At 45.4% G+C, this 23562-nt stretch overlaps 1 protein-coding gene across 4 annotated transcripts in view; it reads right to left on the reverse strand.

Moving 5' to 3' along the window:
• Positions 1–23562, reverse strand: part of SCAPER (S-phase cyclin A associated protein in the ER) — a 178058-nt gene that overhangs the window by 92592 nt on the left and 61904 nt on the right. For all 4 annotated transcript variants that reach the window (XM_036277975.1, XM_036277973.1, XM_036277976.1 and 1 more), the window contains 3 exons: positions 8620–8756; positions 6106–6171; positions 5094–5220 (listed from right to left, as the gene is read on the reverse strand). In XM_036277975.1, coding sequence (XP_036133868.1) covers positions 5094–5220; positions 6106–6171; positions 8620–8756 — 330 coding nt within the window. The remainder of the gene's footprint in view (positions 1–5093; positions 5221–6105; positions 6172–8619; positions 8757–23562) is intronic.

Below are 23562 nucleotides of genomic sequence, written 5' to 3' on the forward strand. Positions count from 1 at the left end.
GGACTGCACTGAACTATAAATCAGTTTGGGAAGAGAAGTGTTTACTATAGTGAGCTTTCCAATCCATGAGCATAACAGAGTTACTTCTAGATACTGAATATTTTGATTTTATGAATACAATTGATTTTATTTACTATCCTTGTATCTAGTAATCCTGAAAAACTCAATTATTTTTTTGATGCTAGGTATTCTTCTTTTTGTAGATATAATTTGTCAGATTAAGGATATTTCATTCTATTCCTGGTTTCCCACTGTAAACTCATTTACTACTGACCTTAGCAGATGCTTTGGCAGCATTTTTCGAGATGAACATATCCTTTCTCTTTTCTTTGAGTAGGATAAAAAATTTTTTTTAAAAAAGAAAAAGCAATGATTCATCTTTCAATGTTAAACCAATCTTGAAGATCTTGAATAAATCCAACTTTGTTGGGATGCATTATTCTTTTATACACTGCATGATTTCGTTTGCCAAAACTGTGTTCAGGAACCTGGAGTCCAAATCCACTAATGAGACTGGCCTCTGATTTTCTTGTCTCCAGTTCCACTGTGACGTCTGCAGGTGCAGACCCCTGCTCCCCCCTGGGTCTGCCCTGGCTGCTCGGCTACGCAGGAGAGTCCTCAATGCCGATCTCCTCAAACACTGTTTCTGCCTATTACCTTCTTTCTTCTCCTTCTGAGTAATTATACATAAACTAGGCCTTTTCACAATCCATCGCATGCCTCTTAGAATCTTTTCTGTATTTCAGTCTTCTTTCTCCATGTCTCAGTATGAATTCTTTCATTTTTATGGTTTTAATTTCCTGTTATTTTTTATTTAGGTGGCACTGGTTCACACTGGGTCGCCTTCAGGTATACAAACATTACGATTCAATGTTCACGATGTGACCCTGTGCTCACCACCCAGTGTGGTTTCCATCTGGCTACATAACCGGAGTCCTCCTTGCGGCCCTTCTGTGGTCACTGATGCTCTCTTCAGCTTCCACTCTGCTGTTAGCTCACTAGCTGTCTTCCTAAGTTTGATTACATAATGTTCAGTTCTCACACTTCCATCTCTTTCAATTGTGCAATCACTAAAACATAATGAATACTTAATATTCTTGAAGGTGGTAAGCATAGTTCTGGAGACCCTGTTCGTCAATCTTTATTGACTTTTTATCCACGCTGTCTTGCCTACTTCCCTTTCTCTGTCAGACATTTGAGTCATTTTGTTGAAATAATTTGAGGCTTGGGTTGATGTTCCCATCCTCCAGAGTGGATTTTCCATTTGCTGCCGTTAGGCACCTGGGAACCTGACAATCTTCGGTGACTGGGATTTCCCCGGGGACCTGGAGTCCAGCAGCAGTCAGTTCAGGGACTGGTGCACTCCTGGGGTTATGCTGGGGTCCCAGTCTCTACCTTCCCCACCAGTTCCACCATGTCAAAGGCACTACTCAGTGCTTCCTATCACCGCTTTGGATCACCAACTATGCCCACCCCAGAATGCCATGTTTGCTGATCCTGGCCCAGTACTTCTTCACTCCTCAGTCAGAAATCCAGTTCCTGGCCGTGTCTTCTCCAGCTTTTCTGACGGTCGTCAGTAACAGGACCATTCTGAATCACCTGTTACTACTGCTAGATCTGTGACTATAGACACTTGAAGTTCTTTTGTTTCCTTAAAAGATAAGAAATACAGTTTTAGGCTCTGTGACTAACATTTGTAGTTCTAATCTCTGCTCTTACTCATGACTTCTTCTTTTTTTTTTAATCCTTACCCAAGGACATCTTTCCATATTTTGTTCAGACAGAGTGGGGGGGGGGGGGGGAACATCAACGTGAAAGGGACACATCGAGTGGCTGACGCCGGCACAACCCAACCAGGACAGGGACAAACTGCAACCAAGGTACGTGCCCTTAGTGGGAACCAAATGCGGGTCTCTCTGGACCGCAGGCCGACACTCTAACCGCTGAGCCAAATCAGCCAGGGTATGACTTCTTTACTGACTGTGCTTGTTTTCTGACTGTGCTACTTGTTCTTGTAAAAAGACTTGAGCAGTTATCTGAGGCCTAGGAGAAAGGTGTCCTCCTCCCATCGGGACTTGCTTTCCTTCTGCCAGGTGCCTGAGGACATCAGTCCTCAACCAGGGAGTCATTTAAACTCATGCAGCATTGGAGATAACACAGTGCTATGGATTCAGGCTGCAAATCCGCCCCAGGGGCAAGTGCCCAGGGGCTCTGTGAAGGGAGAGCCTGCACCTCCAGTCCGGCCTCGGGCAGCCTCAGGCTGTACTCTGTGCCCTCACTCTGTGCCCTACACACCAGGACCCGCCCGCCTGGCTGACGCTCCCTGGCAATTCAGTGGAGAGCACAATGAGCACAACTCAGGCTTTTTCTTTAACTGGTGATTACTTTACTTCTTCTCAGCTCTTGGATGCTTTTAAGAATTTATTTTTTTATTGTTCTGCAGCATGTCTAGATGTTTCTGCTTGCAGAGTTATACAAGCCCAGCCCACATACGTAACCAAGCTCACAAGCTCTATTTCTGAGCAGATCACAGAGCTCAGGCACCAGAGGAGCCTGAGACACAGCAGAAGGCCTGTGTTCTCATCTCCATCATGAGTGTTTCTGTGCACCAGCTCACCCTTTTGCTCTGCAGCAGGTCTCAGAACTCCCTGAAAATTACCTAAGGAAACCGCCGAACGACCAGAGGAAGCAGCCTATGCTGAGCTCTCAGCCAAGAGGGCAGAGCCCCCAGGCGCCCTGCCCCCATCCCTCAGCGCAAGCTGCCCACCTCCCACCCAGGCTGCCCTCCAACCTTCCCTGGCTACTTGGCTTCAGCTATAAGGATTGTGCTACTTCAGGCAGTTTCCAAACAAAAAGAAGTGATTATTTACAATTCCTAAACTGAGATCATAAATATCATCAGCTGAATTTCACTGAAATGTCAGTGTAACTCTCCAAACAGAATTCCACACAAAGTGAGTCTGCCTGGCTGGTAAAGAGGATCTCGGCTATACGGTAGGAGAAAGACCCTCCTGCGCATCCATCGACCCTGGTAGGTGGCCCTGCAGTGCGTGCTCCACTTTCCAGAGAGGCTCGGACACAGCCCATTTACACTGGGAGCCAGACTCCACTTCTCCCCAAATCATAAGGCATCGGTGGTAGTCCAGTAAATTGCCCCTTTGTGAATGAAATGACTTGACTTACACTTTCATAATAAATACCCTTCTTACAAAGATCCTTTTACTTTTTCCTCAAAAATTTTGTGATTACTTCAATCTAAAACAATATTCATGAGAAAAAGATGCACATGGTGGTATTTTCTTTTCTTTTTAAATCCTCCCCGAAGATATTTTCCCATTTATCTTCAGACAGAGTCGAGGGGGTTGGGGTAGAGACAGTGAGAAACATCGATGTGAGAGAGACACCTCAACTGGCTGCCTCCCACACGACCCCAACCAGAACCGGGGACTAAACCGCCACTGAGGTGTGTGCCCTTGACTGGAATTGAACCCATGACTCTTTGGTCTCTGGGCCAACACTATAACCATTGAGCCAAACTGGCCAAGGCACATGGTGGTATTTTCAAGCAATGACCTTCTACTTCACACTGTAAGCACCTTTATAAAACCCTTTAGAATTATTTCACAATCATTAAAGAGCTTTCCCACAGAACATCAAACCTCCACACCCTTCAGCACATGTCCCACAGGGCCAGGTCTGAACTCTGCCCCCGCCCCCCTCCCCCCCCCCCCCCCCGTGCCACAGCGAACCTGCTGCCCCCAGCTGCACAGGGGCCTGTACCGTCTGGGGCCACAATGTGGCGAAGCACAACGGTATAAACAGAACTGGCTGTGACCCCGAGGCACACGCCGTGACCACCAGTGCAGGGCACCTGGGAACCTGCCAGAAGCATTAAGTCCCCACACCCACTGAGTCAGAAAGCCCAGGGCGGCCAGCAATCTGTGTTCTCCAAAGTCCCTGAGGCAATTCTGATGCAGACTGGAGTCTGAGGCCCCCCTTGGCACACACTCTCATCCATATGCGCCAGGGCAGGGACGTGTGCGGCAGTCTCTAACCCCCCAACCATGCACATCCAATTCCTGAAAACAACGTCCACCCCAGGAGAGGGCATGAAAAAAACCCGAGGTGTTCACACAATGAAGCAGTCACTATACAACAGAGAAAACAGCTACATCTATGAGCTCAAATAAAACTCAGAACCATCATTTTGAATGTTATAGTTCATGAAAGTTTAAAGTATAATATTTTATGAAGGCACAATACAAGCAAGACTAAGCAGGATACTGACTGACAATACACCTGTGTGACGAGCAGTGAAGCTGCTCCGGACACCAGCCAGGGCCACCCCTCCTCCGGGCAGCGCTCGCCCAGGACTGCACTGGGCAGCGCGCTCGGCAGCAAGGTGCGGCTTCACCACTGCTCATTCCTGCCGCTTTTGTCACTGCAGTATTTTTTATGTAGAAAAGGCTCTATACTAAGTTTTAAGCCCAGAGAATAAGAAATAGAAAGTGCAGGTGATAAACAGCACGGCCACTACCTTCAACAGGAACAATTAAAATGTCAATAGTGGGCATTAGAGGCAGTTCTGTTTCTTCTTTGTACATTTAAAATTTTCTATAGTGAATACTTTTAAAATGATTAAGGATTTTTTTCAGTTGTCACTGAAATATTTAACGACCAAGTCATTAAAGAAAACTGCCAAATCGTCTGAAAACAGGAAGAAAACTGGTATTTTGAGAAAATCTATGATTTATGAGTTTTATGATTCAAAGCTTTATATTTTCTACCATAAAACTGTATATCTTTATTGGTTTAATTCCATTTAAAATAATTTCATTTTGTTTGTGTGGAGAAAAATATGACTGCGAAAACCATGACCTAAGGAGCATATTGTTGTTATTGAGGACTTCCATTAAAACAACTGAAAACAAGCTCAATCTAATCAAGAACAAAAGGAAATTATCCCTCAGTGGCCGACTGCCCTTGGAAACACGAAAGAAATGCACCAAGGAGCCTCAGCCTGGTAGCCTTCCCTGTCTCTGCGAGAAAGAGCTCCAAAGATAGAGGCCAGAGGCCAGACATGTGTTACATACCTCTTTTTCCAATATTCTAGCAATCTCTCCTAGGGTCCGATCCAATGCAGAAACCTTATTGTTTGCCCACGACCCACTGTCTTGGACCTGCAGTTGCTTCAGGAGATCTTTGGCTAATCGCTGAAGCCTTCAATACAAAATGAGAGGAAAAGGAATGAGTGAAAGGGACTGCTGACATTCGTGACTAGACTACGACGTTTCATTTTTCTAAACATACTGAAGTACAAATTACTTCCATTATCGTATTAGAAACTGCTTCAAAGAGCTTCTGGGGGGAGAAATGTAAAAAGCCACCACTCCCCAGGCCCGGCTTTCTGTCCCCACAACCACCTAGCCCGGCCCGAAGGAAGCGGAGGGAGGCACTGTGCACAGGGCGGGGGGCAGCTGGCCATCGCCTCCTGGGTGGCGTTTCAAACAGAACGGAGTTGGCAGTGGGGAGGCGAGAGCACAGCAGAAAGATGCGTGGAGCCACCTGCGCAGGTGTTCCCGTCCCGACTCAAGCCTTCGAGCTGCGGGCACATTATGTCATGAACTCTTGGTGTCAGACCCCACAGTCCAGCCGACAAGCATGGGGGCAGCACGCCCAGGACAGCGTGGTGTCATCACACTCACACCAGCCCTGGAGTCTGCAGCCTCAGCTGTCCAGGGCAGCCGCCACAAGGGTCCTGAAGGAGGCCCCCCAGCAGGAGCTGGCAGAGTTGCCAGAACCCGCTGTCAGAACAGTGACGTTCAAGTGCAGGTGGTGGGGGCCTGTCTGTGTACTGAAGGCCTTTGACGGACCCCTGGCGCCCACCCACTGGGTGGCCGTGGGCACCGTCTGCCGAGTTGTGATGACCAACATGTTATCAGGGACAAAAGTCCCTGGCAAATCGTCCCCAGTGGGACACCACCGTGTCAGGAGAACCCAGTCCTAGGCACCAGACACAAGTCCCACGGGGACAGGTACGTGGGGGTTCAGACTGAGGCAGCTGCAGGCAGAGACCAAGGAGGACGCCGAAAGCAGGGTACTCACTTGGCCTTGTGGGGTGAGTCGGAGCCGGAGCCTTTTGCTTCCATCAGACGTTCGTACTCCTTGGCCCTGGGGGAAGGCACCATCGCTGTCAGTGACCCTGCGACTTCTTTAAAACAGTACGGACGCTGCCAACATAGACTACAACTGCGCATTTCCTCATGGAGAGAAAGTGACATAAAGCACTCCTGGGCTGACGGGTGTCAGTCACGGTCGTTACGTACAGAACCACGTTACGTTCCCACAGGGGAGCTGAGGTGGCTGAGCATCTATGAACTCAAAAGGTACTTAATATGTAAAAGTAAATACAGGCAAAGAATGATCATTTCACTTTAGAAATGATTTAAATGTCAGCAGAAATAATTTGACCAGACACTCAAAGATTTGTTTTGGTTTGCACTTGTCACGTATGACACAATGCCAAGTGTCTGGAACAATTTGAGATAGCGCTTGCCCGCCCTGTGACTGGTGCCAGCTTGCCCCAACCAGCCAGGTGACGCACCCACAGGCCCTGAGCCTCACCCTGGGGCCTACAGCATCCACGCACGGTGACTGAACTTGTCAACTTCCCCTTTGGGAGGAAAAAGCTACTTTAAAATGTAGCTGCTCCCGCCAAGGTTCCTAGGCTCAAAGCTTTAGTTCAGCAACCTATGAAGAACCAGTCACATGTACGAAGCAACGCAGACGGCGACGAGGGGAATAAACTCCACTTCATGAAACGTGCAGAACACAAGCCACAGCAGGCCCGATAAGGAAAAGCACACTAGCACACGTCCCACCTGGGGACACAGTGAACAACTACATAAATTAAACACTAAATCATGTATCAGTTAAACCTACTCTTGTCCAATGCTATCAGTCAAAGTATTAAGACGTATCAAAATGGGGAAATAACCCCTTTGTAGTTGCAAGTACTTGACTTCCTACGAAAGGTGGAGAAAATGACAGTAGGCAGGTTGAGTGTGCCCCAAGCATGGCGACAGGGGCTGCATGACAGCCGTGCCGTACCGTCTAAAAATTAACATGGCATCCTCTCCATTTCCAAAGGAGCTGCGGCTCAGGAAGATGTCTGCCCCATCAAAACATACACTTCTGTGGGGCTGGAGTGGAGACAGGGGAGCAAGAACTGGCTGTGTGGACACCTGCGGGAAGAGGCCTCCGGGAAGAGGACAGACACGCTCTGACGTGCACTTTACCAGGCTCGCTCTGACCAGTGCCCACAGCAGACAGCACGGCCAGGGTGGGACAAGGGTACCGCAGAGGCCAGCAGCCATCCAGGGGGAAGAGGGAGGCCGACAGGGCCAGCATGAAGTTCACAGTTAGGTGCCTAGTATATATTAAAGCAAAGCTCACATTATTTGTGGTTGAACCGGATGTGAGGTTACAGGGAGAAAGCGAAGGGGCTGGGGATGGGAGGAAAGAGCAGGACCTTATTGGGGACACACCGACTTGGAGGTACAGTGAACATATGCAATTGGGAAGGGGAGGATATTAACCTAGTGAATGTGCACAGGAGGGCAAACAAAGACGTCCAAAGGTCGGGGTCCACAGTACCCCACAGTCAGCAGGTCAGCAGGGTCCCTGCATAAACTAGAATGAAGGCCTGTCACCTCCTGAAATTGACTGTGGAACGGTCTTTAGAAAGTTGGAGGGACCTCAGAAAAGACATGAAGAAAAGCCTCTTCTGCTATCCTTTGCTTCAGTGACTACTCTAAAGTTCTCACCGATTCTGTACGATGAAAGGGATCCTCTCATTGATCACAATCTGACACTGGGAACTCTGGAGATGACCCCCCCTCACCATTCTCTAGACCCACATGTCTGCGTTCCCACGTGCCCAGCGTCTGCCTCTTCCGAGACGCTGGAAACAAAGGCACGAGGCCATGCTCAGACTACCTTCTCTCAGTACCTGCTCAGGAGGAACGGCATGTGCCTGAACAAGACTCGCTGGTCACCAGGGGACGCGGAGCCTGTGAGCTCGGGAAGTGCCGCATGGCGGCCTGGTCCTCTGCTGTCCCTTTGAGGCGGATGACAAACTACAGGTCTGACAACTCACTTTCCATTTCCAGATATTTCTTGAACTTTTTCTTGTTGTGACAGGCAACCACATTGATTAAACCTAGTCATGGAACTTGACACCACAGCAGCAGACTCCTATTTGTTGATTGCTATTGATTTTCTCTAATAATTCATTTAAAAATCAATACTTGGAAAGAAAAGCAGGCTTGGTTTACACACACTCAGACAAACCACTGCTGGAGGAGGCACACGCTTGGCAGGCCTTGGCGTCCAATTACAGCGAGAGCTCTCAGCAGCGAGGGAGGGCTGCGATCGATCCGCTCCTTCTCAATCAGGAAGAGTGGCTATAAATTAGGCTCATCAGTGTTGTTTTCAAGCTATTCTGGAAGTAAACAACTTCAAACTTTTTTGGAGGGTGGAGGTCTTCCTCGAATTTACATAGACAAGAATACAGCACTAGCAGTTTTGCCTTCGTGCTGTTTGAGGATGTTTGGGTACCTGGAGTTCATGCGGGCCTTTATCTTCTTGGCTTTCCTTTTACTTCTCTGCCGCTCTTCTCCATCTCTGAGAGGCTCTGCGGGGGCTGTGCTTTCGACCACAATGTCAATAATGTACTTCTTCAACGAAAGGTGCTCCTGCAAGAAAAATGAGTGAAATAATAAAGATCATGACAGTGACAAATGAAAATTAACATACCGCTGCTAGACTGCAGTGCACAGAAAAGATGATGTAGGTAAAAATAAAAGCCGTCTTCAAGAAACACTGGTTTCCACGGTTACTTTGGATGAGACTGTTTCATTTGAGGTTTCCATCGACTCGGCAAACCTGTGCGCACATCAGCCAAGTGCCCAGGGTGCCGGCACATGCAGGAGGGGTGCAGCACAGACACTGGTGTCCATAGGGGAGTTAGAGGCTGAGAGAGGGCAGAGGGAAAGGGTCCCTGCTCCCTGGGGTGAAAAGGAAAGACTTCAAGAAGGAAGTGCCACGCCTGCTACCCACACTGGGAGTCTGAACTGGGCGTGTGTGTTTGGGCTGGGAGCTGGGACAGGAGGGAGGAGGGGACAGGTAGCAGCAAGCACAACCGGGCTGGCTGCAGCACAGCGGGGCCCAGTCTCTGCATCCATCCATAATCTTACGGCCCATCACTATGACCTCCTCCCAGGCTCGCAGCTCCCTTGCCCTCTCCTCTCACACTTGCGTGCCCACATCCCAACCCAAAACCCAGTCTCTCCCTACGGTGCTCGTACCTGACAGACCAACGCGGTTATAATTACAGACCATGCTGACCATTCTGGGCTTAAACTCATGACATCACAGCTCAGATGGTTCTAGCATTGCCAGGCAATCAAGCAACCTTAGATCTTTTATCTGCACTCTCCTTCCCAGATATTAGTTTAGACCCTCTCCCTCAAGCTATCCTCAGCTATAGTAGAATCCATGTAATTTGGTTGCTTAATTATGTTTCCTTCCTACTCATTGTTCTAGATTCCTGATGTGGTTTGAGCCCTGCCCTGCCCTAGAACCTAACCTTTAGCCCCAGGCCGTGGTCACGCCCTTTCTTAATCCCTGGAGCTGGCTAGGTCTGTGCACAGAATCTCATCTCCCCAAGGGGGCACGACCTTTCTCAGACACAGGCATCCCTGCTTCTTTCCCAACCAACAGCCCACTGTCAGAGCCCCCGTCTGCCTAATATTTAATAAAATGCTCAGGAGAAAAAGTAAAGACATTTTATATAATTTTACTTCTGTAAAATCACCAAAAGGAAGTAGAGAAGTGCTAAATCTCTGCAAATATGTCCACTGCAGTGAGATTTACAATGAAATATCAGCAGTAGGGTGTTGACTCCGTAAATTTTGGTCCATGCATCAATATGAGACAGACCACACAGACTTCACTAATGTTGAACAACAGTAACATTAAAAAGCATTCATCGTATAATAACAAACAACTCAGGATTCAAATCCATGCAGTGCGGTTTATATGCAAATACGTGTAAATTTATATTGTATAAAAAAAGCAGAAAGTAATTGCATCAAAATGTTAACAGTGCAAATTATTCGTTCTCAAATATTGGACAATTAATATGTATTCTTAGTTTTATTGCAAAATTAACATGAATAGAAAATGCAAGGAAAAGCAAGCTCTTTAAAGAAATGAGGGTCGAGCCCAGCCGGTGTGGCTCAGGGAGGTTGCTGGTTCGAATCCAGATCAGGGCAAATGCCCAGGTTGTGGGCCCGATCCCCAGCAGGAGGCATGCAGGAGGCCGCCAGTTGATGTTCTCTCTCATTGATACCTCTCTCTCTCTCCCCCCTTCTCCCTTCCTCTCTCTCTAAAATCAATAAAGAAAAAAAGAAAGAAAGAAAGAAAGAAAGAGGGTCGATTTGTTCCAGTTGCTCCGGGCAACATGTGCTAGGAAAGAAGGAGTACAACTGTGTAAAATGCAGTCATCTTTTTGTATGTACTCCAGATTCTAATTCCTATGCCTTGGGCACAAGAAAAAGCAAAATATACTCTTGAGACACAGAATCTATGATTCACTTAGTCCTTTTCAAAATATGAATCAATCAGGACCAAAAATCACTTGCAAGGCCCCAGAATCTCCTTCCTTCCTAACACCATTCACAAATCGCATGCCTGGCCTCACGGAGTCCTGCCCTCCTAACAAGTGAAAGAAGACTCTTGTCAAAGGGGGTACATGAGGGTGGACGGAGACACGATAGAGAGGTGAACACACAGTCCATGCACAGAGGGAGACACGACGGGGTGGTGCGCACAGTCCACGCACAAAGGATGTGTCACAGAACTGTGCCCCTGGAACCTGTATAATCTCACTGACCAATGTCACCCGATAAATTCAATTAAAAATATACATACATATAGAGAAAATACTCTGTTGGGCACTCTACTGAACACTGTTCATTTCACATAAGCATCGAAAGCAGACAGCTTCCCCCAGGCAAACGCACAGATGACGCATTAGAAACCGCCCTGAACTGTGAGTCAAGGTGTCTACGCCAGGATCCATCCTGCAACTCGTAACAGAGAGACTTCTCTGGTCCTCAGTTTCCTCACCAGTACCGTAATGGCCTTAGACAATAAATTCTCAGTTCCCCCTTTCTAACATTCTCAGAGTCGATGTGAAAGACCAAAGCTAGTTAGGGATGGCTGATTCACATGCACACTGAGAAACGTAAGTCTAGTTTTCAACTCACAGTTGTGGCTTCTCATTTCAGCAACATGGCCACAATGTGCTGTACTAATAAACGTATAGAAGAAAACTAATACTATACAGACATGATCTCATCAGAGTTTATACCCCTCTTATTCTTTTAATTACCTTTTATGGCCTACTAGACCAAAGCTCTGGCCTTTCTAACGTAATTTACTGTATTAAATACTGAGGTTTATGATTCTGATATTCTATCAAACTCCTCCTAAAGGTTCTCATAACTCCTTATTTTGTAAAAGAGACATGAAAAAATTAAGCTGTAGACAGGTTCATGATCTTTGGGAAAGAATGTAAAAGTTCTAAAAATAGGAGCTACAGGGATACGAAGGACATAGTGCAGTGTTCCTTCCATTTTTGAGCTCAAGTGTTCCCTCAGAATCAACACATTCAGAACACGTGGCACATTGAAGGAAACAGTCTGCTTCCCATTATTCTGAAATATTAGAATAAGAACTGAGAATTGTTAAGGATGTTATTTCTCCCCAGATCAAAAGGGTTTAAAGGTCTCCTTTCTAAATAGGACCAAAGCTTCATTACAATAATAACAAATGTATTTTTATTTGAAAACCTAAAGGTGTTTTTTTAATACAAATCCAGGGTCATGCTCCAGAGGCTTATTTCTCTGGAGGCATAAGTTTACTTTTGAGCGCAGGGTGGATACAAGTTAGTAAACAGAGGAGAAAATAAGGCAGGGTTTTCACACTTTGTTTGGAAAACCCATTTTTCTCTCAACATCATTCTGTACTTTCTCAGTTTACTATGTGCTAAGGGCTTGCGATAACCGCTGATGTGAAAGAGGTACAGTTCTCTGGGTGTCAATTTTACTCAGAATAACACCAAAAGAATGTGTGGTCGCCCGGCTGGTGTGGCTCAGTGGTTGGGCGTCGACCCTGCACCAAGAGGTCGCCAGTTCAGTTCCCAGTCAGGGCACATGCCCAGGTTGTGGGCCCGACCCCCAGTGGGCAACCAATGCAGAAGGCAACCAATGGATGTTCTCTCTCATCGATGTTTCTATCTCCCTCTCTCTCTAAAATCAATAAAGAAAAAAAACAGAATGTGTGGAAAACGATTATTTTGACTAATATCACTACTCCATAAAACGAGTCCAGCAGACTGTCCTCCAGACAGCCAAGGGGGGTGCTGATGTGCACCTACCGATCTGCTGGATGGCATCAGCCCATTGAACGAAGCCTCTGCTGTCATCCAGGACTGTCTGAAAATAAAAGCACCACATACAAAACCTAGTTCATTTATATTAAATGAGTGTTTAAAGACCCTGACACCACGAATCCATCAGAGTGAGCGGATGGAAGAGGTGGCTATTGTGACCGTATGTGCCTGTTTCCCACACACCTAGACGAATACAGAATGTGACCGAATGCGCCTGTTTCCCGCACACCTAAACATGCATAATGTGACCGTATGTGCCTGTTTCCCACACACCTAGACAAATGCAGAATGTGACCGAATGTGCCTGTTTCCCGCACACCTAGACAACTGCAGAATGTGACCATATGTGCCTATGTTTCCCGCACACCTAGACGAGGTGCGAAATATGCTCACTGTCATGATCATGATGGTGTCATAGATGTACGAACAGACCAACACTATGCTGTAGATTTAAAACACCTACAGTTGAATGTATCACAGGTATACCTCAAAGTTCTTTAAAAACAGCAATACATTTCCACTTGGTGTGAATCTGGGCACTATAATACTGAGCAGAAAAAGTGAAGTCCAAAAAGATCACATATAGCAAGGTGCTTTATAAGAATAGAAAATAACTAAAATAAAAACATACCTTTTAAGGATCAATCTAGATGCAAAAATAAAACTATGGAGGGGACAGTAGAGAAGGGGGAGAAGGGAGGGAGGACTCACCACACATCACTGACCAGAACGAGGTTGCAATATTGATACCATGCAAACGTGATATTTAAAGAGAAAACAGAGATGTTCCATATTCTTAGAAATAAAATTCATTAGTAGGATAAAATATGTAAATAGTTATGATCATGATGATAAAACTATGTATACAAAAAAATCGAGACATAAATAAATAATAGTATGTTTGCAGTCTTTCCACTTTTGAGAAAAGGATATTAATGAGCACAGAAAAAAGAGTTAAAAGAGTAAAAATATTTGTGTAACAATGAACAAGTCTGATCTAATATATTATACATACCCAGAGAGGAAACATTATTTAAAAAATTTTATAATGTAGTAAGCTATAAAGAAAATCAATAAACTCCCCAAAGTAGAACCTATCTAGCCATACGCAATAAAAGCTGAAATTAAAGAGAAAGACTAGCACTTGTCTGGGCAGCACATACTTTAAAACTGAGCACGGGTCGGCACGGCCCCTACGCACAACGTCGGTCAGATCCACGCACCACTTCACACGTTCAAACACATCCACTTGTACACACGAAACAAAACAAAAGGCTCTGCCACCCTTCTAATCTATAGCCTTAGAAATACCTCTTTGTTTAAAAGGAAATAAAAAGTGAGCCCTGGCCAGTTTGGCTCAGCGGTTAGAATGCAAAAGAACTAATATTTAAAAGATGTCTACTCTTATTAATTTAATCTAATCTATAATTTCACTGCAATCCCAACCAAAATTCAAACAGAATTTTCTTAGCTTAACAAGTTAATTCCTTAGGTCATGTACAAATAGGGAAGCAGAGGAATAGCCAAGGCCACTCTGATCGAGAATAAGTGAGCCCTGCCTGATCCTTGGACACGATCATGTCAAGCCACACATCTACACCCAGTGAAAATGTCTTTTACAACAAAAGCACATACAAACCAAAAACCCTAGAATTTCCTACCAGGAGATTCTCTCTAATCTGAGCAGTGGGTACACAGATCATTTTTTCACTATTTTATACCACCAGTATATATACATCTAATGCGCTTATGTATTTATAATAAATTTCCCCAACATATTTAAGTAGAAACACGTACGAATGTAGGTCTCTCGTGAAAGTGAGGTGGCACAACGGGAACTAACAGCGGGAAAAGGGAGAGTCTATGGCCACACCACCCAGAACTCACCCAATCTCATATAAAAAGCGGGGATACCTATACCTTTATTACCAGCAAACAAAATACACTTTAAGTAAGAACATTTTTCAGAGTTAGAAAGAAGATCCAAATTTGTTTTGATGAACCTACTATGAATTGTATGTTAAAAACAAAAAGCAAGAGCAGAAAAAAGGAAAACTCTTCACCTACAGCATTACTCATGCTAATAAAAAGCCATTCCACCCAGCAGAAGGCTGAATTCACTAGGAAGATACACAATTTTAAACGTGTATGTTTTAAATAACATAACCTCAAAATAAATAAGCAAGAGCGGACAGAAGAAGAAACAAACCCATCATTACTATGGGAGATATCAAGGCCCTCCGTAACTGAAAAAAATAGACAAAAATCACTATGAATATAGAATATTGTAATATCAAAATCAATATGCCGGATAGGATAAATGGAAAATACACATTCCCTTCAAGCACACAGAACATTACAAAAAAAAAATGACCATGTGCTATACTAAGCCAGATTCCAGAAAACTTCAGACTATATTCTCTGACCTTACTGCAATTAAGTTAGACATCAACAAGTAAAACGTCTATGTTTGGGAATTTCAAATCAACATTCTAAACAACCAATGGGTCAAAGAAAAAAAGGATAAGGGAAATAAAAATATATAGAGTGAATAATAATGAAAATATTTTGCATGAAAGAGGACCTTAGAAATTACTAACTTTATGTACTTAACATTTAGAAGAAAGGCATTAATGAGCCAAGCATTCGCCATAAGGAGTTACAAAAATAATAGCAAAATAAACTCCAAGAAAGAAATATAAAGGAAATAATAAAACCAAGAAATGACATTAACGGAATAGAGAACAAAGAGGCAACAGACAGAATTGACAAAACCAAAACCCAAATCTTTGAAATACTAATAAAACAGATAAACATCTTGCAAGAATGACACACACAAAAATAAAGGCACAAATAAAAACTGCTGAAAAGTTTTAAAAAGAAACAGAAGTGTTTGCTATGAAAAATCACAAAGAATGCTATGAAAAAAATTTTTCCTAAGACCTTTGAAAACTTAAGAAGAAAACATATAATTTCCTAGAAAATTTACCAAAACAGATGTAGTAAATCAGCAAATGGAAACACACTCAGAGACTGAGGACTAATTTGTAATCTGACCAACCCAGCAGGATGGCTACGATCAGAAAGACATAAAATAACACTGTTCGGAAAGACGTGGAGAAGTCTGGACCCTGTGCATGGCTGAGGGAAAGTAAAATGGTGCAGCTGCCGTGGAACAGTGTCATGTTCCCCCAAGTCAAAAACAGAAGGACCACGTGACCCAGAAATCCACTCTGGATGTGCACCCAAGCAGCTGGAAGGAAGCACTGGAGCAGACGCTGGAGCAGACGCTGGACCAGGCTCTGGACCAGACATTGGACCAGACACTAGAGCAGACACTGAAGCAGACGCTGGACCAGATGCTGGACCAGACCCTGGAGCACCCGTGTCCACAGCAGCACTCTCTGCAACGGCCAAACAGCAGGAGCAACCCAAGTGCTCGACACAGGAATGGACAAACCACACACGGTTACACACAGGCAATGTAGTACTCTTCAGCCCTTTAAAAAATCTGACATAGGGACCAAAATAAGCTGATGGACAGAATAGATACAGAGACATGAAGAGGGAGCAGACTGGTGAAGCTCAGAGGGATGCAGGGTGGGAAGAGATAAATCAAAGAACTTCTATACACACCCAATAGACACAGACAACAGTGTGGTGAAGGAAGGAGGGTGTCAATGAGGGGAAAAGGAAGGACATCTGTAATAAAAAACAATTAATTTGTAAAAATCTGACATATGGTGCAACACAGCTGAACATCGTGCCCGTGGATGAAAGAAGCCCTTCACAAAACCCCTGCCCGGTGACTCCCCTGTGAGGTGTTGGGGCGGGAGCCCAAGCAGAACATAGGGTGGTGAAGGCGAGCGCCAGGGAGGATGGGGCTGTTAAAAAGGTACAGAGCTCAGTTTTTCGAGATTTCTGCAGCTGGATGTGGGTGACGGCAGCATGACAGGATGAAGGCTCTTAATGCCATTGAACTGTGCACTTTAAAATGGCTTAAATGAGAAATTTCAAGTAATATATGTTTTACCACAAATAAAAAAAAAAACCCAAAAAGACAACTTCCCCAAACAGCACACACCAGGAAAACACGTGTTACAGATCAGTGAACAGACGCCTCAGGCTACTCCCAGGTGAGCTGCCTGTCCCGGGAATTAACCAACAGGAGAACTGGCATGTTTGTGTTATGAAGCTAACATAATCTCGAGAGAAAGAAACTAGGAAAGTCCTAAACACTTGCAAAACAAATGCAACTATGTGGTTTTAAATCATGACCAAATACATTTATCAGAAAAGCCATGAGTGTAATACATTACATTTAAAAATTAAAGGACAAATCAACTTTTCCATTAAATACAGAAAAATCCAATAAAAATTAATCTGTTTATTATTTTTAAGATCTTATAAAAGTAGGGATTGAAGGGAACTCCCTTAATTTGATAAAAGGCATTTGTAAAAGCCTGTTAATTAATTAAAAGTGCAAATGATCTATGTCACCTTTCTTTTCTTTTCTTTATCCTCATCCGAGGACATTTTCGCATTTATCTTCAGGTAGAGCGGGAGGGAGAGAGGGAAGAAGAGAGAGAAACATCGACGTGACAGGAACACATCAAGTGGCTGCCACCCACACGATTCCAACCAGGGCCAGGCACAAACTGCAACCAAGGTACGTGCCCTTAGCGGGAACCAAACCCAGGACTCTGGTCTGCGGACCGATGCTCTAACTGCTGTGCCAAACCGGTCAGGGCTAAAATTAGTATTTTAAAGCGTCATCAGGGTGGCAGAATTTTTATCCCTTCATAAAGAACTGTGGATTGTCTCTGACAACAACATTCATTCAATTGATAAATTTATGAAAAATTAATTACTGGAAATATAGTTTCTCATAGTTCAATTTTATATAATGTTTCATGGGACATGTTTTCTAAGTTCCACATGTCTTCAGTTCCTCTGTAATAGGAAGCTAAGCATAAATAAACCTATGTTCAGTAACCCTAATCCTCACCCAAACTCTCAGTATATTACAACACACAACAAACTTTAAAAAAAAACACAATTTTTCACACTAAGCCCTCCCTCTGCTGGTCCTCTGTAGACTGACACCCTTCCTGCCTTATCTTTTTCTCAAGGTTTGTGGAGACTCTTCTGGGTCCCATGGCAACGCCTCCTGGGTGTCTGCTGAGGTGAAGTGAACCTCCTCAGAAAATGCAGCCCCTAAGCAGTGAAAAGTGTCTCTGGCTCACTTCCCAACAAGGCTAACTGTCCTGGGCATTCACTGGACACGAACACCACAGGCTGAAGGCGCAGGTGCCCCTTGGGTCAGAGAGGAAACTCGGGGCCCCCTGCAAAAGTATCTGACACCCTCGGAAACAAAATCGTGTGATGAACCACCGTAGGCTTCTGAATATTATTGCTTCTCTTTTCCTGGCTGATAAATCACTCTTTAAAAAATGGTTCTTTACTGTAACTAAGAATCAATCATCTGCACTTTTAGCTGCCAGAACTCACTACCTAAGGTTTTCCTCTTTAGAACTGTAACGTTTGCCATATTCCGCGTTTCTTAGATTTCCTACGGGAGACACGCTTTTATTTACACAATACTTCTGATTTCTACAACACCAGCGTCCAGACCCTGAACTCATTTTAAATACTAAGAATGCTGGTACTATTTTATTTACTTGTTCAAAAACTAAAAACTGCCCTAGCCGGTGTGGCTCAGCAGTTCGAGCGTCGACCAGAGGACCAATGAGTTGCGGGTTCGATTCCGGGCAAGGGCACGTACATCGGTTGCGGTTTGTTTCTGGCCTGGTTTGGAGTCGTGCGGGAGGCAACCAGTTAATGTCTCCCTCTCATGTTGATGTTTCTTTCTTTCTCCCTCCTACTTTGTCTAAGCAAAAATTTAAAAAATAGCCCTGGCCGGTTTGGCTCAGCGGTTAGAGCGTCAGCCTGCGGTCCTGAGAGACCCGGGTTCGGTTCCCGCTAGGGGCGCGTACCTCGGTTGCAGTTTGTCCCCGGCCCTGGTCGGTTGTGCGGGTGGCAGCCACTCGATGTGTCCCTTTCACGTCGATGTTTCTCTCTCTCTCTCTGTTCGTCTCTCTCCCTCCCACTCGGGTGAGGATTAAAAAAAAAAAATTAAAAAAATATCTTCAGGTGATGATTAAAAAATAATTTTAAAAAACCCTAAAAACTAAGAAAAAGAATTGTTCTACCTCCTCACGTTATATTTCTTCATGTTTCCAACCTTAAACTATCCACCCAGTTTTCCCTTTAATCTTCACTAATCTTAGAGACAGGAACGTGGGTAGAGGGAGAGAGAGACAGAGACAAAGACACAGAGAGACAGACAGAGACAGAGAGACAAAGACACAGAGAGACAGACAGAGACAGAGACAGAGAGACATCCCCGAGGCAGAAAAACACAGCGGGTTGCCTCCAGGAAGCGCTGGGGACCTGGCTCCACCCACAGCCTTTCTCGAGGACCAGGCGCTCCAAACACCAAGCCCCAGGGCCAGGCTCTATGGTGCTTTCATATAGCTCAAAGAAAGTATCTTTTTTTTTAAATACGTTCGTTAAAGCTGGGGACAGTGAAACAAACAGGGTTCGGATAGAAGGAGGAACAGAGCAGAGGAGGGACGGCTCTGGCTCACAGAAAGTAGTCACAGGGACAGAAATGACCGAAATGGGGCTGCCTCACCTGTGGCCCCACCGTGCGAGCTGCCCACTGCCCCTCACCTCACTCCCACCCCCCTCAGGTCCCCGCTGCCCCTCACACCTCAGGACCTGGCCAAGTGGCTGCCAGGCCACCTCAGGCCTCGTGTCTGCAGCCGCCAGCACCCGTCTAGGCTCAAGGGGGCCCCTCCTCTCCTCACATTCACACCTCCGGCCCCTCAGGTGAAGCCCGCCTCTCGCCTCCATTCCCTCTGCACGCACATCATGGTGGGCTTTCTGCTTCCAGTGCACAGCAAGGCCACTCACCTAACTTCCGCCCAAATCTCCCTCAAGTCTGGACCCGCCCTCTGCTCCCACCTAGCCCGGCCTCTCCACTCAGGACAGCACCCTGCTGCTGGCCTTTCATCTGTGACCTGCGGCCTCCCTCACGTCCCAACACCGTTTATTACATGATGCATATTTTCTCTGATGATCTGACGAGGCCATGTTATCGTACAAAATTCACCTTGGATTTGGGTGTATGAGTGCACCTTCCATTCTGTTCCATTTATTTGTCTATTTGGAAGTAGTTCAGTCTGGAATCCTGTCCTGGGAGTTGGTCACCAAAAGCAGGCCCACTGGGACCTGGAGGCCTCTCCCCAGGAGTCTGGCCTGAGGAAGTGGGACTTGAAAACACCCTGAAGGAAGTGCTCACAGAACTCCCACTGACTGAGGGGTCCCCACACCAAGGCTTCCCTCTAGTTCTCAAACACTTGTCCCAGGGAACCCTCTACCTCACACACAGAGCCTAGACCAGGGTGGAAAATTCACATCCAGGTCTCCCCTTGCCTTTTATCTTAGGACACCCTCTGCTCATCACAGAGTTGATGGAGCCAGAAGGAAAGAAATGGCTCCTGGTCTCCCCTTGCCTGTTTCTAAAACTGCCAGCTGCACATCAGATGCTGGGCTGGAGTCAGGATACACAGTTCCCCTCCATGTATCCAGTAAGAGGGAGCCCCCTCCTCACGGGAGGTCCCGGAGCCCATACTCCCCCTCCAGCACACACACGGCATCAGAAGGGGACGAGCACGTGGCTGGGGACGGAGACTGGTTATTCAAGAGGCTGCCCACCACCTAGAGAACCTTTGTCAATTACTGGACCAAATTACAGTTCAGAACAAATGTCACCTAGTTAAAACTTTTTTCTGGATCCAGTGAAGGAGACTGTCAGCCATGGACATCCTACTTACACTGTGAGTGGATTTCCCACCGTAAGAATCCCAAACCTGGAAGAAACGTATCAGTGACAAGCAGCTGTGTGTGTGCACTGAGGCAGAACACACATGCAGTTCTCCCCCTCTCACGACTTCAAACATCCCCAGGGACCCCATGAAAGAGAAGATGAGAGCAATGGACACTTCGGCCTGTAAGAAAGGGTAAGACTTCCTAGATTATTTCTCAAACTCACTTAAAATGTAACCTACTGAGGTACTGGGGAAAAAGGATTCATTCTTAAGGAGTCCTAGCCGTTTCACTTGGCTTCATTTCTGTTGAAAAGCAAACAGGGTATCTTCTTAATATGATGATAACCAGAGTGCATGCTTCTGCTTCCGCTAACAAAGGCAGGCGCAGTGAGGACAGGAATGATCTGCTAGGAATCACCAACGACCTTCCAGACAGCACCATCTCTGGGAGATGCTCTGACATCCTGCTCCTCAGGGCCAGACACACGTCAGCCAACAAACAGAGCACGACAGTTTACGTGCTTTTAAAGCCAAGGGCTCTAACAAACAGAAATACGTAAATTCAAAATAAAAACTTTTTTACTTTATTCTTTATATAGGATTAAATGTACTTCACACAACTCCCACAAAAATCATTATCAGCTTCCTTAGATGAATCAAAGACCACTACAAAGAAACCTGAGTTTTATTTAAGACAAACTTCATCACCTCCCTGGCAATGCATGCGCACGTGCGTGCGCTCACACACACACACATTAAATTTAGGGATGTCTTTAAACTAGCACCCATTTGTCTTGACCTTTAAAAAATCAAAACTTTTATCATCTGGATTCTAAGATGATGGAAGAGAAAAACAAATCAAACCTCTAACAGCTCTTTTTGTGAAGGCTCAAGAAACATAAAAAATTTCCTGGTCAAATTAAAATAAAAACAAGAAACACCAAACCTTTCTGGCCAGGCAGCTACCTATTATGTTTAACAAGCTTAAAACAAAATGTGTCAAAGATCAAGAGTAAGTTATCTGATATGTCAGATGCATAAGGTCAAAGGTACACTTTCATTAGGTCAGAGGTGGTATAAATAAGTCTCGTGTGTCACAGAAGTAGGGTCACAGACCAGATGTACATAACATAAAGACATCACACATGACAAGTAATAACTTTAAGTAGAACAAGTGTGTTCACTATAGATACCGTCACTGATTAAAAATGGAACTTCCTAGTGAGAAATACAAAATTGCCTTTTGGTACCAAGGAGCCATGTGCCCCACTGCACGCCATGTTCGGGCTGTAGCTGAAAAGTGACAGTGGTGACCCCCTCTGAGAAATGCGGTGCGAGTTGATCTCCCCGCTGTGTGAGCATCACAGGGTCCCTTTCAGCGATGCCACCGGGCTGTGTGGACCAACCTACAGCTGCCGGGCTACCGCTGGGACACAGGCTACTGTCTTGACTACTGGAGGCAACTGTAGCACAAGGGCAAGTATTTGTGCATCTAAACATGGACCGGGGCAGTGAAAATGGGGCACGAAATAGAAGAACGGCATGCCGTCCAGGGCACTCACCATGAACGGAGCGTACGCAGGACTGGAAGATGCTCTGGGTGTCAGGGTGAGCGGTGAGGGAGTGTGAAGCTAGGACATGCTGTACACTTGGCCTACACTAAATTTATTTTTTTAATTATCTTTCTTCCATAGTAAATTAATCTTAGCTTTCTTTTTTTTTTTAAATCTTCACCCGAGGATTTTTTTTTTTCCATTTATCCTCAGAGCGGGAGGGAGGGAGGGAGGGAGAGAGAGAGAAACATCAATGTGAAAGGGACACATCAACTAGTTGCCTCCCGCATGACTCCGACCAGGGCCTGGGATGAAATGCAACCGAGGTACATGCCCTTGACTGGAATCGAACCCACAACTCATTGGTCCATTGACCGACATCTTAACCAATGAGCCAAACCGGCCAGGGCTTCTGTAGCTTTTGTACTTTAAAAACTTAAAATTTTTTTTTATCTTCTCAACTCTTCTGTAATAACACTTAGCTTAGAACACAAACACACTGAACAGCTGTGAAGAGTCTTTCTTTCTTTATATCCGTATTTTATAAGATTTTCTTTCTATTTCAATTTCTTTTGTACTTTAAATGTTTTTGTTAACACTAAGACACACGAAGGCACAGGGTCAGGACCGTCTGTGTCCCGTCCCCACCGGCATGTCTGTCCCCTGGAAGGTTGCCTATGATCACTCATCTCCAGGACACCCCCTCAAGGACCTGCCTGGGCTCTGTTTGAGGAGGCTGCGCTCTTTCAGAACTATAACCAAGGTGATTTGCTTGGTTTGTTCCTTTTTTTTTTTTTATCATCGGTGTGCTTATAAGCAGATAATACACCACAAGCACCCCTCTCTATTTCTGAAAACCTTCGGCACGGGGGTCCATGTTCTCAAACTTTCCCAGGAGCTTGCTGAGGTCTGAAAAGGCTCCTGGACCCACTGCGTGACCGTGGACATGACTTCCCTCACTGCACCCGCCTGACAGCCAAGGAAGCCAATGCCCAGCAGGGCGGCATCGCTATGTGTGGTGCTGGGGTGCTGGGAAGATCAGGGAGAACAGTATGCGCAGTAGATGCTCCTCTAACCACTATGCTGCACATCTGAGACTGATACAAAATCACACTGAACATGAACTGTCACTGAAACGTGAAAGTGAAAATAAAAAAGAACTTAATTATAGGTATTTTTATAGACGGAGGACCCTCCTCTACCATGGGGAGAACTACATTCTAATGAACGGAGCCATGCAGGGTCCCTCAAAGCGGCTCACACGTGCACTCCAGCTCTGAGCAGCCCCGTGAGCAGGAATGGAGACAGGACACGGATGACTCCACAGGGAAAGACCCACACGCTCCAAACACCCAGACCGTGCAGGGCAAAGGCAACTTGCATGTAAAAGGCAAAAAATCATTTGAGGTAAACAAAATAAATGACTAATTCTATTTTTTATTTCACCTTTATTAACAATACCTGAAATCGATCTGTATAACCTATCAGTTCAATGCAACTCAATGAGTTCGTATTGAAAATCTTACTGCATGTCAAGTGCTCCGTCAGACAATGACTATCCAGGAGTTAGACTTCAGGAGGCTCCAAGTCCAGC

This window comes from Molossus molossus, unplaced genomic scaffold, assembly GCF_014108415.1.
Source record: "Molossus molossus isolate mMolMol1 unplaced genomic scaffold, mMolMol1.p scaffold_m16_p_24, whole genome shotgun sequence".
In the NCBI taxonomy this organism is placed as follows: domain Eukaryota; kingdom Metazoa; phylum Chordata; class Mammalia; order Chiroptera; family Molossidae; genus Molossus; species Molossus molossus.